This window comes from Pristiophorus japonicus, chromosome 20 (genome assembly GCF_044704955.1).
Source record: "Pristiophorus japonicus isolate sPriJap1 chromosome 20, sPriJap1.hap1, whole genome shotgun sequence".
Taxonomy (NCBI): domain Eukaryota; kingdom Metazoa; phylum Chordata; class Chondrichthyes; family Pristiophoridae; genus Pristiophorus; species Pristiophorus japonicus.
In genome coordinates, this window is record NC_091996.1 from 27,656,977 (window position 1) to 27,669,217 (window position 12,241).

A 12,241-nucleotide genomic window follows, 5' to 3' on the forward strand; every position below is an offset into this window, starting at 1 on the left:
GCGACTGACTGAGAACTCATTAAGTGCCATTACAGTGTTGTGGATTTTTACCATCCGCTAGAATGTTTTCCCGTCTGATTTGAATGATAGTTAAAATTATTACCAAGAGCTGTAGAATTTTGACGACAATGTTAACAAGATTCTATTATACATCCATCTAAAACTTCCAGTTGAACACTCAGTAAGTACCCTCGTACAAGTCATGCAACATTCTGTTGCTTCAAGTAGTGCATAGCTATGTTGTGACATTAACTCTGCTTCCACACCATGAAGCTTTGTTTGCTGTCAACTCATCCTCATTCTAGTCAGTTACCGCACAGTGTCAAGACCCTCAGCTAGCTTTCTCCCCACAAAACTTGATTTGATAAGTCACGAGTAACAAAAAATATATGGTTTAAATCTGATCTTGTATGTATCAAAAGTCATGTATTTCAACACCATTGTGTCTCAGGGTCTGGATGATATCTTTCAAAATTGGCATTTTCTTACTATTTTGTGTGTACACAATATGCATAAAAAGAAATTGGCTTTTGTATTGTCGTAATAGTATAACTACTATAATATTATGAATCTACAAATGGCCATCATAAAAATCTGAAATTCATATAGTTTTATATTATAACTAGCTGGGTGACTGTTTTATTTGTCTTTGTGACTCCCTAGTACTAATCAGAGACCTTATGAATGTTCAGCTGAATAAAGCAGCTTATATTTAAGTGGTGCCAAAATGCAGGATACTACACCACTGTGCTGTTTTGAAGAGTGCAGTATCCATTTCAGACACTATTTTATCATTTTTTTATTTATTTGTTGGTCGAGAAATCTGCTCTATATTTAGTCCTCACTTCATATGCTGCAGAAAAACTGAGTTTTGGAAGGCTTAAGAGAGTACTTTATGTGTTCATTCCATTAAGATTTATAAAGTGTGTCAAATGGTTGATATAAAATCACTTACACGGCCCACTGGTTTATATCCCCACTGATTCACAGGTATCTCGGGAGAAAAGGTGGAGATAGACCCTGTTACTAATCAGAAGGCCAGCACCAAGTTCTGGATTAAACAGAAACCCATTTCAATTGATTCTGATCTACTCTGTGCTTGTGACCTTGTGGAAGAGAAGAGTCCAAGTATGTACTACTACATTTATGCACTCTATCTTTGTGCTGTTGTGTGAGTGAGTGAGTGCATGCACTCAAATAGAAAAATTAGAACTGTGTATTGTCCACAGGTTTAATATTAGATAAGACAGTGGTGCCTATGATGCATTTTTTTTATCCTTTAGACTGCTAGCTTCGTATCTGTATTATGTTACTGAAATCAATTTCTAAATTTTCAGCCGTCTAAAGGTTGAACAACATTTTGTCACACTCTGCGCAGTAGTGCCCTGTTAATCCATCAGAATTTGTGGTGATAAACCCAACCAAATTTGTTACGTTGAGAATTTAATATGATCTGCCACTACCAATCAGTTATTGGTGTTCTAATGTCAGTCAGATGCTTTTTTTTAATCACACTCTTGCTCTATTTTTAAAAAAGCAAACTGCAGAATTGTACATAAAGCAGTAGTGCTAATTCGGAAGAAGTTCGTAGGGGTGTATTTTGTATTTTATCAGAACCAATTTTAGTCTGTCCATAAATATTCAAGTTAATTTGACACATTGCTTTTGGAGATTTATGTTAAAGCTGCTTGAAGAAGGATAAGATGCAAGATTCCGGTCTCAAGGTTTACGTTTTGCTTTAAATTTTTTGCCCTTTAGAAACAAGATCTAAACTTGCTTCGAGAAGTTTTTCAGTATTGTATGTAAATATTAAGTCATGTTTGTTGATTTTAAACTCTGCAATACTGGAATTTTTTTTCAGGACAGTATTACACTGCTGAACTTTTGAAGGGGAAAACAAAATAAACTACAATCTTGTGGGAACTGAGATTAGAAATGATAAGGCATGATTGTTTTACTTATGGATTCCCTTCCCCCCCCCCCCAGCTTCTGCAAAATCACCAGCTTGCTACCCGTGAGGTTATACTAGCTACCGTATCACAAATAGTTTATAGGAAGGTCACTTGTGCTTCTTTCAGAAATTAATTCTCTTTTTCAGTTAAAGATTAGCAGCCTCTTTTTAAAAAATATTGGTCATAATGTAAAAAAAAATGTATTTCTAAATGGAGAAAATGTTTGAGGGGTCAGAGTGCAATTCATTGTATACCTAATGGGTTGATGGAGACATTCCTTTCAAAACAAATACCTCAAGACATCTAAAGCACTTTCTGTACAATTCATTACTTGAAAGTTTAGTGACTGTTGTTATGCATAAAACATTGGCAGTCATTTTTGCACACTGCATTATCGCAACAGCATTGATTTGAATGATTGAATAATCTGTTTTTGGTGGTAGTCTTGGGGGGAGGAATGTTGGCCAGGGCACTAAAAGAACTACCTGCTCCTCTCACTGCCATGGGATAGGCAGTCAGAGAGGTTTAGGGAGTGAATTCCAAAGTATAGGGACTATATGAATGAAGGTACATCTCAATACTTAAAACCCACCTCTTTTGACCAAGCTTTTAGTCACCCCTACTAATAGATGCTTCTCTGCCTTATTCTTTTTTATTGTATCTCTGTGAAGTGCCTTGGGACATTTTTTTCCATATTAAAGGCATTATATAAACACAAGTTGATATTTAATTTTCCACAATTAATTTTTGATTTGAAGAACTGGTCAGTGGAAATTGTTTTGCAACAGCCACAATTCCACTCAATTGATGATGCATGTTAAGTGTTAAATATGTGTTGTGTCAAGAATGCTTCACATTTTATAGAATAATGTTGAAATTCCCATGCAGAGTAAAGTTTTTTTAGAACATCCTCTTTTTTTAGTACATCCCTCTGCAATTCATTGTTTCCAGTTGGTTCATTTTTTTCTCTTGAATGATAGTGGTCTTAATCCTAGTTTATTTGGTGCACTTCACAGTACAGAATCAGCAATACTTTAAATCCACCTTTCAAAATGGCTCGCCAATCCAGCCAATATTTAAATAGCTTTTTAGACGCAGTGCCTTTGCAATGATACATTAATTTAACCAATTAGCACCTTTTATTCCCCTGGTTTATGCACAAGCTGGTAAAAAGCATTTGGTATCGTACCATTTGGAAATGTAAGGAAATGATGGTATGCTAATATATATGTCAAACCTTGATACTGGATGAAAGATTGCTTCGTTTCAGACTATTAAATGCAACAAAGACATTTCAGTTTCTTCTTTTGTGAGCACTGCACTATACTGTTAAATCCCACTTGTCATTAATTGCATGCAGTACATCATGTGACCTTGATCTCTTCAAGAGTTATCATTCCATTGCTGCAGAGGGGCTTAACAGAATGTTAACCTGATAATGGGGACTGGGCCTTCCTCATAGTGCCCCAGCATATAGTTTTCTATTGAGCGGTTCTGCTTGACTAGCTAAAGAAGGTGGCAAGAAGATTAATGATGGTAGGCTAATACAGGAGGGTGTACCTTTCCAAGACTTCCACCGCAGAGATATTAGAGCTGAACCAGAGCTTGGCTTTTTCCTTAACCTGTGACCTTTAACCCTCCCTCACCGTTGAGATCTGTCACTGCAGCCGACGTTTTGATTGATGTTCCTACAAGAATCGGTCTTTTTCATTGAATTTCACATCTGCACGAAAATAGCTTTTCTTGCAGAATTCATGCTGGCTGTTAGTGATAGCAAAATTGATGGCAGAAATGCTTTTATGTAGTTTTCATTTAAAACCAAAGATACTTGACACATGCTAATGTAGTGTTATGCCCTCCAGTGCCCCTTTCTTATGTTTACTCAGTTCAATGTAATTAATGCCTTGAATCTTGCTGTAATATGGATTGCACTGGAAGTAAACTTTAAAAAAAGGTAATTTTAATTCATTTAATATGCACTTACTGTTTACTGACTTCCCACTAATACTGATCTCTTCTGTGACTTATTATGCACGAGCAGTAAGTTCACAAAATTAGCAGTCCAGTACCAATATTTTTTTGCAAAGTACAGTACAAGTGCCCTAAGCTGCTCAGTTAAAACTACCGAAGAACCGTTTTGTTGACAAAATAACCTATGTGAGTAATCCTAAGGTGCTGATATAGGTTCATTCCAGCGCAGCAAGTGCCAGCTTGGTATTGGTCCAGTTTTTAATGCTGTATTTGGACTACTTGGGATGCTTTCACAGTTGTCGGACAAGATAATCTATACTTGAGCCCTGGTGCCAATTTGTTGTTTTTGGCAAGATGTAAAAGCCACATGCAAATTTCTCTGTTAATGTGTTTTCCCTACTTGGTGCTACTTAATCCATGTTGGACAGAGTGCCGGAGAAGAACAACTGCAACTGGTGATAGGTAAGTAAAAGGCATTTTTCCCTGTTTCCTCCAACTGTTCCATGTAATGTTTCAATGGCATAGCACTACAGTTGGAGTCATTCGCAGAAATGTGCATTTTTTTTCCCCCCTTTTGTTATCATTTGGAACCGGTAATCATTTCTGTTGAGCACAATGCTGTGTTGTGGTATAGTCCACAATTTTGTGTTGAAGAATAATATTTTGGCCGTGCTGTTGTGGAGTACTGTCCTTCCCTAACTGTTATTGCCAAACCCCCTCTAATGTGTTTTGGCAGTATTTGTTGGCATTAGCGTTATTTTAACTCTTTCTTGCATCTATGCCAATTCGTGTGCATGCTGGCACCGATTTGTAAGCGTCTTCTAGTCCTGGTTCAGTTCAGTTTACATTTCTGATTGACTGGTCGCGATGACCACAGGAAGTTCTGCTCCGATTTGTTCTCTTACAAATCCTGGCCAATTAGAAAATATATCGATAACAGATGTTTAAAATATTTTGGATACTGTGATTGCTGCTTTTCACAGATATGTTTAATTATTCATTTAAAAAGGTACTATGAATAAGTAATTTATGATTTATTTTTTCTATAGTATAATTAGGTGGAGAGGCGGATGGGAGGTGAAGAACCAACCCAGATTGCTCTTGTGCACCTCCAAATGGCTGTTAGTGTAGCAGAGCCATCGAACAGGTCACCTCCCGAAATGTATACGGAGAGAAAGAGATCTAAATATCAAAAAAAAATTCCTTTGGGCAAAATTATCTTTTGTGTTCATTTTCCTTTCTCTCTATTTTCTATTCTTCTCCCTCTCTCCACAAAAGCCATTCTTGTGATTATTAAAATTGTGTTATGTAAACTGCCAAGAAAATTCTATATTCCAAACAGTTAACTATATCAATTCCAATCATCGGGAGAAGTGCTAGCTTTTAAAACAAAACTCGGCAATTCATTCTAATTTCTTAACCTAAATACGGATATTGCAGGCAGAACAAGCTTATGTAACTTCAAGTCATTTTGTCTTCTAATTAGTAGATGAGTATTACTTTCCCTCTAAAATGTGCTAGTTTGATCGTGTAAAATAAGACTCATTCAAAAGTGAGATTTTAGCAAGCGACAGTAATAGCAGGATTGGAAATACATATAATCATATGATGCATATTGCCTCATCCATGTAACAAATACTATCTCATAGCCCTATTAAAGGGGGTCTTGGCTATCCTGTCAAAGCTGGCCTACCGGGGTTTTTTTAGTTTAATTACACTATCCAATTAAAACTCCGTGCAGCATTTTGATTTTCTTCTCCTTGGGCTTGAGTGGAGATGACATTTACAAGCCTTGGCTTTCAAGTAGACAATAGTTTGATTGATGAGCTGCAGAAGGAATGAGGGAGGCGATTGCCATGTGGAAGCACTGCTTAGTGCACTTTGATTTATTTATCATCTGTTCCTAAAACAAGACTGGTGAGGTGATGGTGGTGCTGGCAGTGGGGTGTACTGTGATTTACAGGGTGCGCTGCAATGCATTCCAAGGGGGCTCAGTTGGGAGGGGCGGTGGGGGGGTGGTGGAATCTGTAAGATAAGGAAAAGGATGTGGGAGTCTGCAGCAATGAGTTTAGCCCTTGCGCAGCTAATAACTGCAGTCCCTGCCATTTAACCAGTGTATTAATGAGGAGGTTTTTGTCAGTTTGCCACAGAGCGAAGCAGTCTGCTCTGTTCCTGATATGTATCCCATAATATTGGTGTGAATTAGTCTAGTTAGATGAAACCGTTGCAATTAAATTGCACACTTAAACCTTTATTTATGTCATTATACTAGTGATGGCTGATTTATGGAAATGGTGGTATAATGGTAAAACCTTTTTAACTTTCAATTCCAACTCTATAGTTTATAAACATGAACAAACTAAGATTTCTTTTTAAATGCAACACAAATGTAGCTCATACCTTGTTGATCAAGTGCCTTTGATGGCAGTTCGAGTGTATCACTGTCAACCAGATACTGGAGTTTGAACCACTAGAAACTGCATTGTTCTGTTCCACTGTCAGCTGTGGCTTAGCAGGTAGCACTCTCTCTTGAGGGACTCCACTCCAGGGACTTGAGCACAAATAAATCTAGGCTGACAATCCAGTGCAGTGCTGAGGGAGTGCTGCACTGTTGGAGGTGCCGTCTTTCGGATAAGATGTTAAACCGAGGCCCTATCTGCTCTCTCAAGTGAACATAAAAGATCCCATGGCACTATTTCGAAGAAGAGCAGGGGAGTTAACCCTGGTGTCCTGGCTAATATTTATCCCACAAACAATATAACAAAAACAGATGACCTGGTCATTATCACATTGCTGTTTGTGGGTGCTTGTTGTGCACAAATTGGCTGCCGTGTTTCCCACATTACAGCAGTGACTACACTCCAAAAGAACTTCATTGACTGTAAAGCATTTTGAAACGTCCGGTGGATGTGAAAGGCGCTATATAAATTCAAGTCTTTCTTTACTTATCTTCTCCTTCCTCAAAATGTAATCAAACAGATTGGTTGACCAAAACACAGTTGTGGAGACTGGCTGTGTTTTTGGGGGGGGACTCCCAAAAATTACCTTGGAGTACTGCAGTTCTGAAAGAAATTCTGATTTTCTTTTTAACTATCGATGTTTAACGCCCCACCCGTCCCCCACTTTTACTTTAAATTATCAGTGCTTTCCCACCTCAAAGCAAAACATACACAATCTTGCTAGTGTTACTATTTTTGAAGAGAGGTGTGTTTCTTGGGTTTGCCATTTCAATTGCAACCCACTTCTATTGTTTCTTTTCTATCCTGTTACATTCCTTTATCTCGGTTATTTTGAAATATTTTATCCTTGAATAAGCCTGCTTTGTCTTTTTCATTTAAATGCTGTAGTAATTTAACAAACTTGACGGTCTGTATCCACCTGTATTTTTCTGGCCTACAGAGTCTTTTAATCCTACTTGATTGCACGCACCCTAAATATCATTCATTCTTCATTCTATCTAACACCACCTGTGGTCACTAGGTTTCCAACTTCTCAGTTATACAACCATGTCATTTTCTCGCATTTTAACTTCCTTATGTTGAGCCTTTCCTTCGGTTCTTCACCAGGAACTACTACAGTTCCCCAATAATACAAAAGCAAAATATTGCAGATGTTGGAAGTCTGAAATAAAAACAGACAATGCAGGTCAGGCAGCGTCTGTGGAGAGAGACAGTTACACAGTACATTTCCTTTCTAAAATTGGTTCGTTCTCTCCCATTAGTCATTTTGTTGTTGCATTTTAACATTAATGATTGTAAAAATAAATAAATATAATCAATTCTAAAGTGAGCATCACCCCAAAAAAAAATGTAAAAATAGATCAGTAAGTGTTTAACTGCGTGCCTTTTGGAAAGATTGCTCAGTGTATGGGAACATATTAGAGTTATTGATCTTCTGGCAGCATCAGAGGCTGAGTTCTGGTGTAGGAGATGATTTTTTTGGGTGGGGGGAGGGAAGAGTGCCAAATAATATTTTAACATTATTTAATGTCTTTGCTACGTACCAAAGTGATGTCTGTTTTACATTATTTCAATTACTCACAATTTAGCTGCCATTTAAAAAAAATCTTATCACAAGGTATTAAAAAGAAAAAAACACAGCAGCACTATAACTCAGTCAAGCATGAACTCCACATGCAGCACCTGTAAATGTCTAGTGTGGCTCCTCATAAACTTACTAATCTCAGTAGTGTTCAGACAGATAGTGTTCGTCAGCAAATTACAGCACTTGTTCACTACACAACAGTCTTATTTTATTTTAAAGTGCTATCAAGCATTACCAATTCTTTGGAGAAATATATTAATCCTTTAAGTGTTGAATTTCCTAAGAAAACACTCAAAGTATGCTTACGCAAGTTCCCTCGACATCCACATTTAGTACATTCACTAATAAAAACAGAAAATGCTGGAAAAACTCAGCAGGTTAGGCAGCATCTGTGGGGAGAGAAAAACAGAGTTAACGTTTCAGGCTGATGACCTTTCATCAGAACTGGAAAAATTGAGAGATGTAACACGTTTTAAACAAGTACAGAGGCAGGGAAAGGAGGATGGGGAGGAAAGTACAAAAGGGAATGAAGGTCTGTGATAGGGTAGAAGGCAGGAGAAATTAAATGATAAAAGAGATGTTGGTGCAGGGCAAAAAGGGATGGTAATGGGACAAATAAAGAAACACAAGATGCAGAGGTCTCCATAGCAATAGCAGAATCATTACCCACAGCTGCTGTCCGGAAAAAATGAGAGCGGGGGTTATGATCTGAAATTGTTGCATTCAATTTTGAGTCCGGCATGCTGTAAAGTGCCCAAGATGAAGATCTCCTGGCATGCTCTCCTCCTCCCAGATAAGAGAGATGAGGTCATGCATTCATGCCAATAGTGCTTCTCCGCCATACTTTAGTGCGTTAGCGGGGATTCCATCTGCTCCTGATGCCTTGTTGTTCTTGAGCTGACGGATGACCTTTTCTACCTCGTGCAGGGCTGGGGTTTTGCTGAGATGGTGGCGGGTAGCATGCTGCAGGATGGAGTCGAGGACACTCGTGTCGAAGGCAGAGTTTCGATTAAGGAGATCTTCGAAGTGCTCCTTCCAGCAGGCGCTGACTGACTCGGTGTCCTTAATGAGTGTCTCCTCGTTCTTGGCCAGCAGTGGGGTGGGGCCTTGGTGCTTGGGCCGTAGGTGGACTTAACTGCGGTGAAGATTCCCCGCACGTCATGGCTGTCGGCCAGCTGCTGGATCTCCTGTGCTTTCTCCACCCACCATCTATTCTTTAGGTCGTGGGTTTTTTGTTGGAACTCGGCCTTCAGCCGTATGTAGAGCTGCTTTGCTGTTCCCGACTTGGGTTGCTGCTTTAAGTTCAGAAATGCCCTGTGCTTGTGGTTTATTAGCTCCCCTCGTCTTGATGTTTCCTGGTTGAATGACCAAGTGTCTCTTCGCAGGCACTGGTTATGATGGCCTTGAGGACAGACCAGGCACTTTGAGCATCTCGGGGTCATCGAGGGTTGCCAGTTTGGCAGTGAGGTGCTGGCTGCATTGGGCTTTCTCAACTGGGTCTTTGAGTGCCTCGGCATTGATTTTTCTGGCACCAAGCCTATGGTCTACAGGGCAATAGTGATACCCGCCCTCCTATATGGCTCAAAGACATGGACCATATACAGTAGACACCTCAAAGCGCTGGAGACACTTCCGCAAGATCCTGCAAATCCACTGGGAGGATAGACGCTCCAACGTCAGTGTTCTCGATCAGACCAACATCCGCAGCATCGAAGCACTGACCATACTCGACCAGCTCTGTTGGACGGGCCACATTGTCTGCATGCCCGACACGAGACTCCCAAAGCAAGCGCTCTACTCGTAACTCCTACACGGCAAGCGAGCCCCAGGTGGGCAGAGGAAACATTTCAAGGACACCCTCAAAGCCTCCTCGATAAAGTGTAACATCCCCACCGGTACCTGGGAGTCCCTGGCCAAAGACCGCCCTAAGTGGAGGAAGAGCATCCAGGAGGGCTTGTATATGGGTCCACGTCTCTGAGCCATATTGGAAGGCAGACTCCCCAGCCACCCTTTCCTTCAACCACTGTCTGTCCAACCTGTGACAGAGACTGTAATTCCTGTATTGGACTGTACCTGAGAACTCACTTTGAGTGGAAGCAAGTCTTCTGCGATTTCGAGGGACTGTCTATGATGATGATGATGAAAGATGCTGTTCCTTGCGCTTCCATTGAGCTTCATTAAAACAGTGTAGGTGGCCGAGGACAGAGAGGTCAGCAGTAACTTCACTGCCTTGTGCGCACAGAATCATTCAGACCAAGAAGGTCCCAAGTTCAACCTCTTGGCAGTGCTGACTTGGCTGATCTCATCTGGGGTAGCAGTCATGGTGTACAATTTGGCCTTCTGGACTGGGCAGGGAAGGGTAGAATTGGTCGAAGATTCCACCCCAGACCACTATCTAATAATCCTTCTGTTGGGGGTGTGTGTACATACTGGGAGAGGACAGGAATGGGCTCAGCACCCCACATTATTGAATAGCCTGATAATGCTCACTTATCTAGCTTCCCATATGAAGGCAAGACATTGAAGAGCAGCTGTTAAGAGTCTTCAAGCAGTTAATTTGTATGTATAAAAGGTTGTGAGAAAATTATGTTTGTGTGTGACAATTTTTTAGATTTTGCCACCACTATAACAAAAAGTCAGAGCAAACATAAGTGCCTCATTAAACCAGATGTTGCATAGCCAACATCTGAAATGAGAAAGTAACATTATTTTTTAATCTGAAAAAATCTTAAACCAACCAATAGTGAGCTTTGCCTTTGTTGTAATAACTTTTTTAATAGGTTTTTCTGCAGAGCCATCCCTACTCAGTTGTAACAAAACATGAATGCATTTACATACTAATGAGCCTCTAATTAAGATTTTTTTTCATTGAGACTTTTAAAATACATTGGACATTAGTACCACTAGGGGCTTTTTGTCAAATGCTTTAAAAGTACTTTTTAAATTATTTGACAATTTCCGATTTGGGAATTTATCTTAATGGTTAGTAAATCATAATTATGTTTAATTGCCCTTTTTACAATGAAAACAGTAGGAAGCTCTAATTAATATGTCACTAGCATGTAGTTTCCCTTTTTTTACAGAAACATTTTTACATTTAAAAATGTAAACTGCAGAACATTTCTGTTAATTCTTATCCTAGTTTCCAAATCCCTCCATGGCCTCGCCCCTCCCGATCTCTAATCTCCTTCAGCCTCAAGCCTCCGAGATGTCTGCACTCCTCAAATTCTGCCCTCTTGAGCATCCCTGATTATAACTGTTCAACCATTGGTGGTCATGCATTCAGCTGCCTGGACCCCAAGCTCTGGAACTACCTCCATAAAACCTCTCCATCTCTCTACCTCTTCTTCCTCATTTAAGACATTCCCTAAAAGCTACCTCTTTGACCAAGTTATTGGTCATCTGCCGTAATTTCCTCTTATGTGGCTCGGCGTCAAATTTATTTGTTTTGTCTTGAAACACTCCTGTGAAGTGCCTTGGGACATTTTACTGCGTTATAAAAGCATTTGTAAAAATTAAACTTTAGTTACAATCCACCATATACCATGAATAAACCTAATCGTACCACTGAAAAATCGTAGAGATGGGTGATGGTGATTTTTTTTGCCTGGTAACTATTTGACCTCTTCCCATACAATGGCCCCTATTTCACACACTGATTTTTCTGCCATTGAGGGTCAGTTAAAAGTTTTCCCAATGTTGGGGCGCTAGCGCCAGAATTTTTGCCGCCATATCCTGGCGTTGGTGGAAACTAAAAACCTGTTTACGCGCCGTTTCAGGCCATTAAGGCCACTTTCCCCAACAATGTTTTTTTTTTAAACTGCGCACACATTAAATACTGTTTGAAATATCCTTACCTACATGTCCGCTGACCTGCTCCGATCCCTGGCCAAAGGGCCTACATGGCTATTTCTATCAACTTAATGCAGTTTAAAAATAATTCAGTACAAATAAAACTTGCATTTAAGGCTCCTCCTTGGTTGAGAGAACTGCAGACAGGCAAATCTTCCCCACTTGCCTTTTCCATCAAAGTTCCAGCTGGATAAAAATTTCCAAAGATACTCCAAAAATGCAGGGTAGCCTTCTTATAACAAACGGCAGCCAAAATCAACAGGAGGCATCCTTTTGCAAACACCATGGGCAGCCTTTTTACAGTGCATGTGCAGAGTTATTTATTTTTTTTGCGCACGTGCAGTGCATTTTAGGTGCACACTGTTAGCTCCGCCCCCTGAGATGGACTCTGGTAGCGCCGGCACTACATTTAGGTTTCATTT

The 12,241-nt window shown here is 39.8% G+C and overlaps 1 protein-coding gene across 5 annotated transcripts in view; it reads left to right on the plus strand.

Annotated features, from left to right (window-relative positions):
- Positions 1-12,241, plus strand: part of mapkap1 (MAPK associated protein 1) — a 253,838-nt gene that overhangs the window by 212,642 nt on the left and 28,955 nt on the right. For 4 of the 5 annotated variants that reach the window (XM_070862643.1, XM_070862641.1, XM_070862642.1 and 1 more), the window contains one exon: positions 991-1,128. The exons of the other annotated variant lie outside the window; for it this stretch is intronic. In XM_070862643.1, coding sequence (XP_070718744.1) covers positions 991-1,128 — 138 coding nt within the window. The remainder of the gene's footprint in view (positions 1-990; positions 1,129-12,241) is intronic. 5 annotated transcript variants of the gene reach the window in all.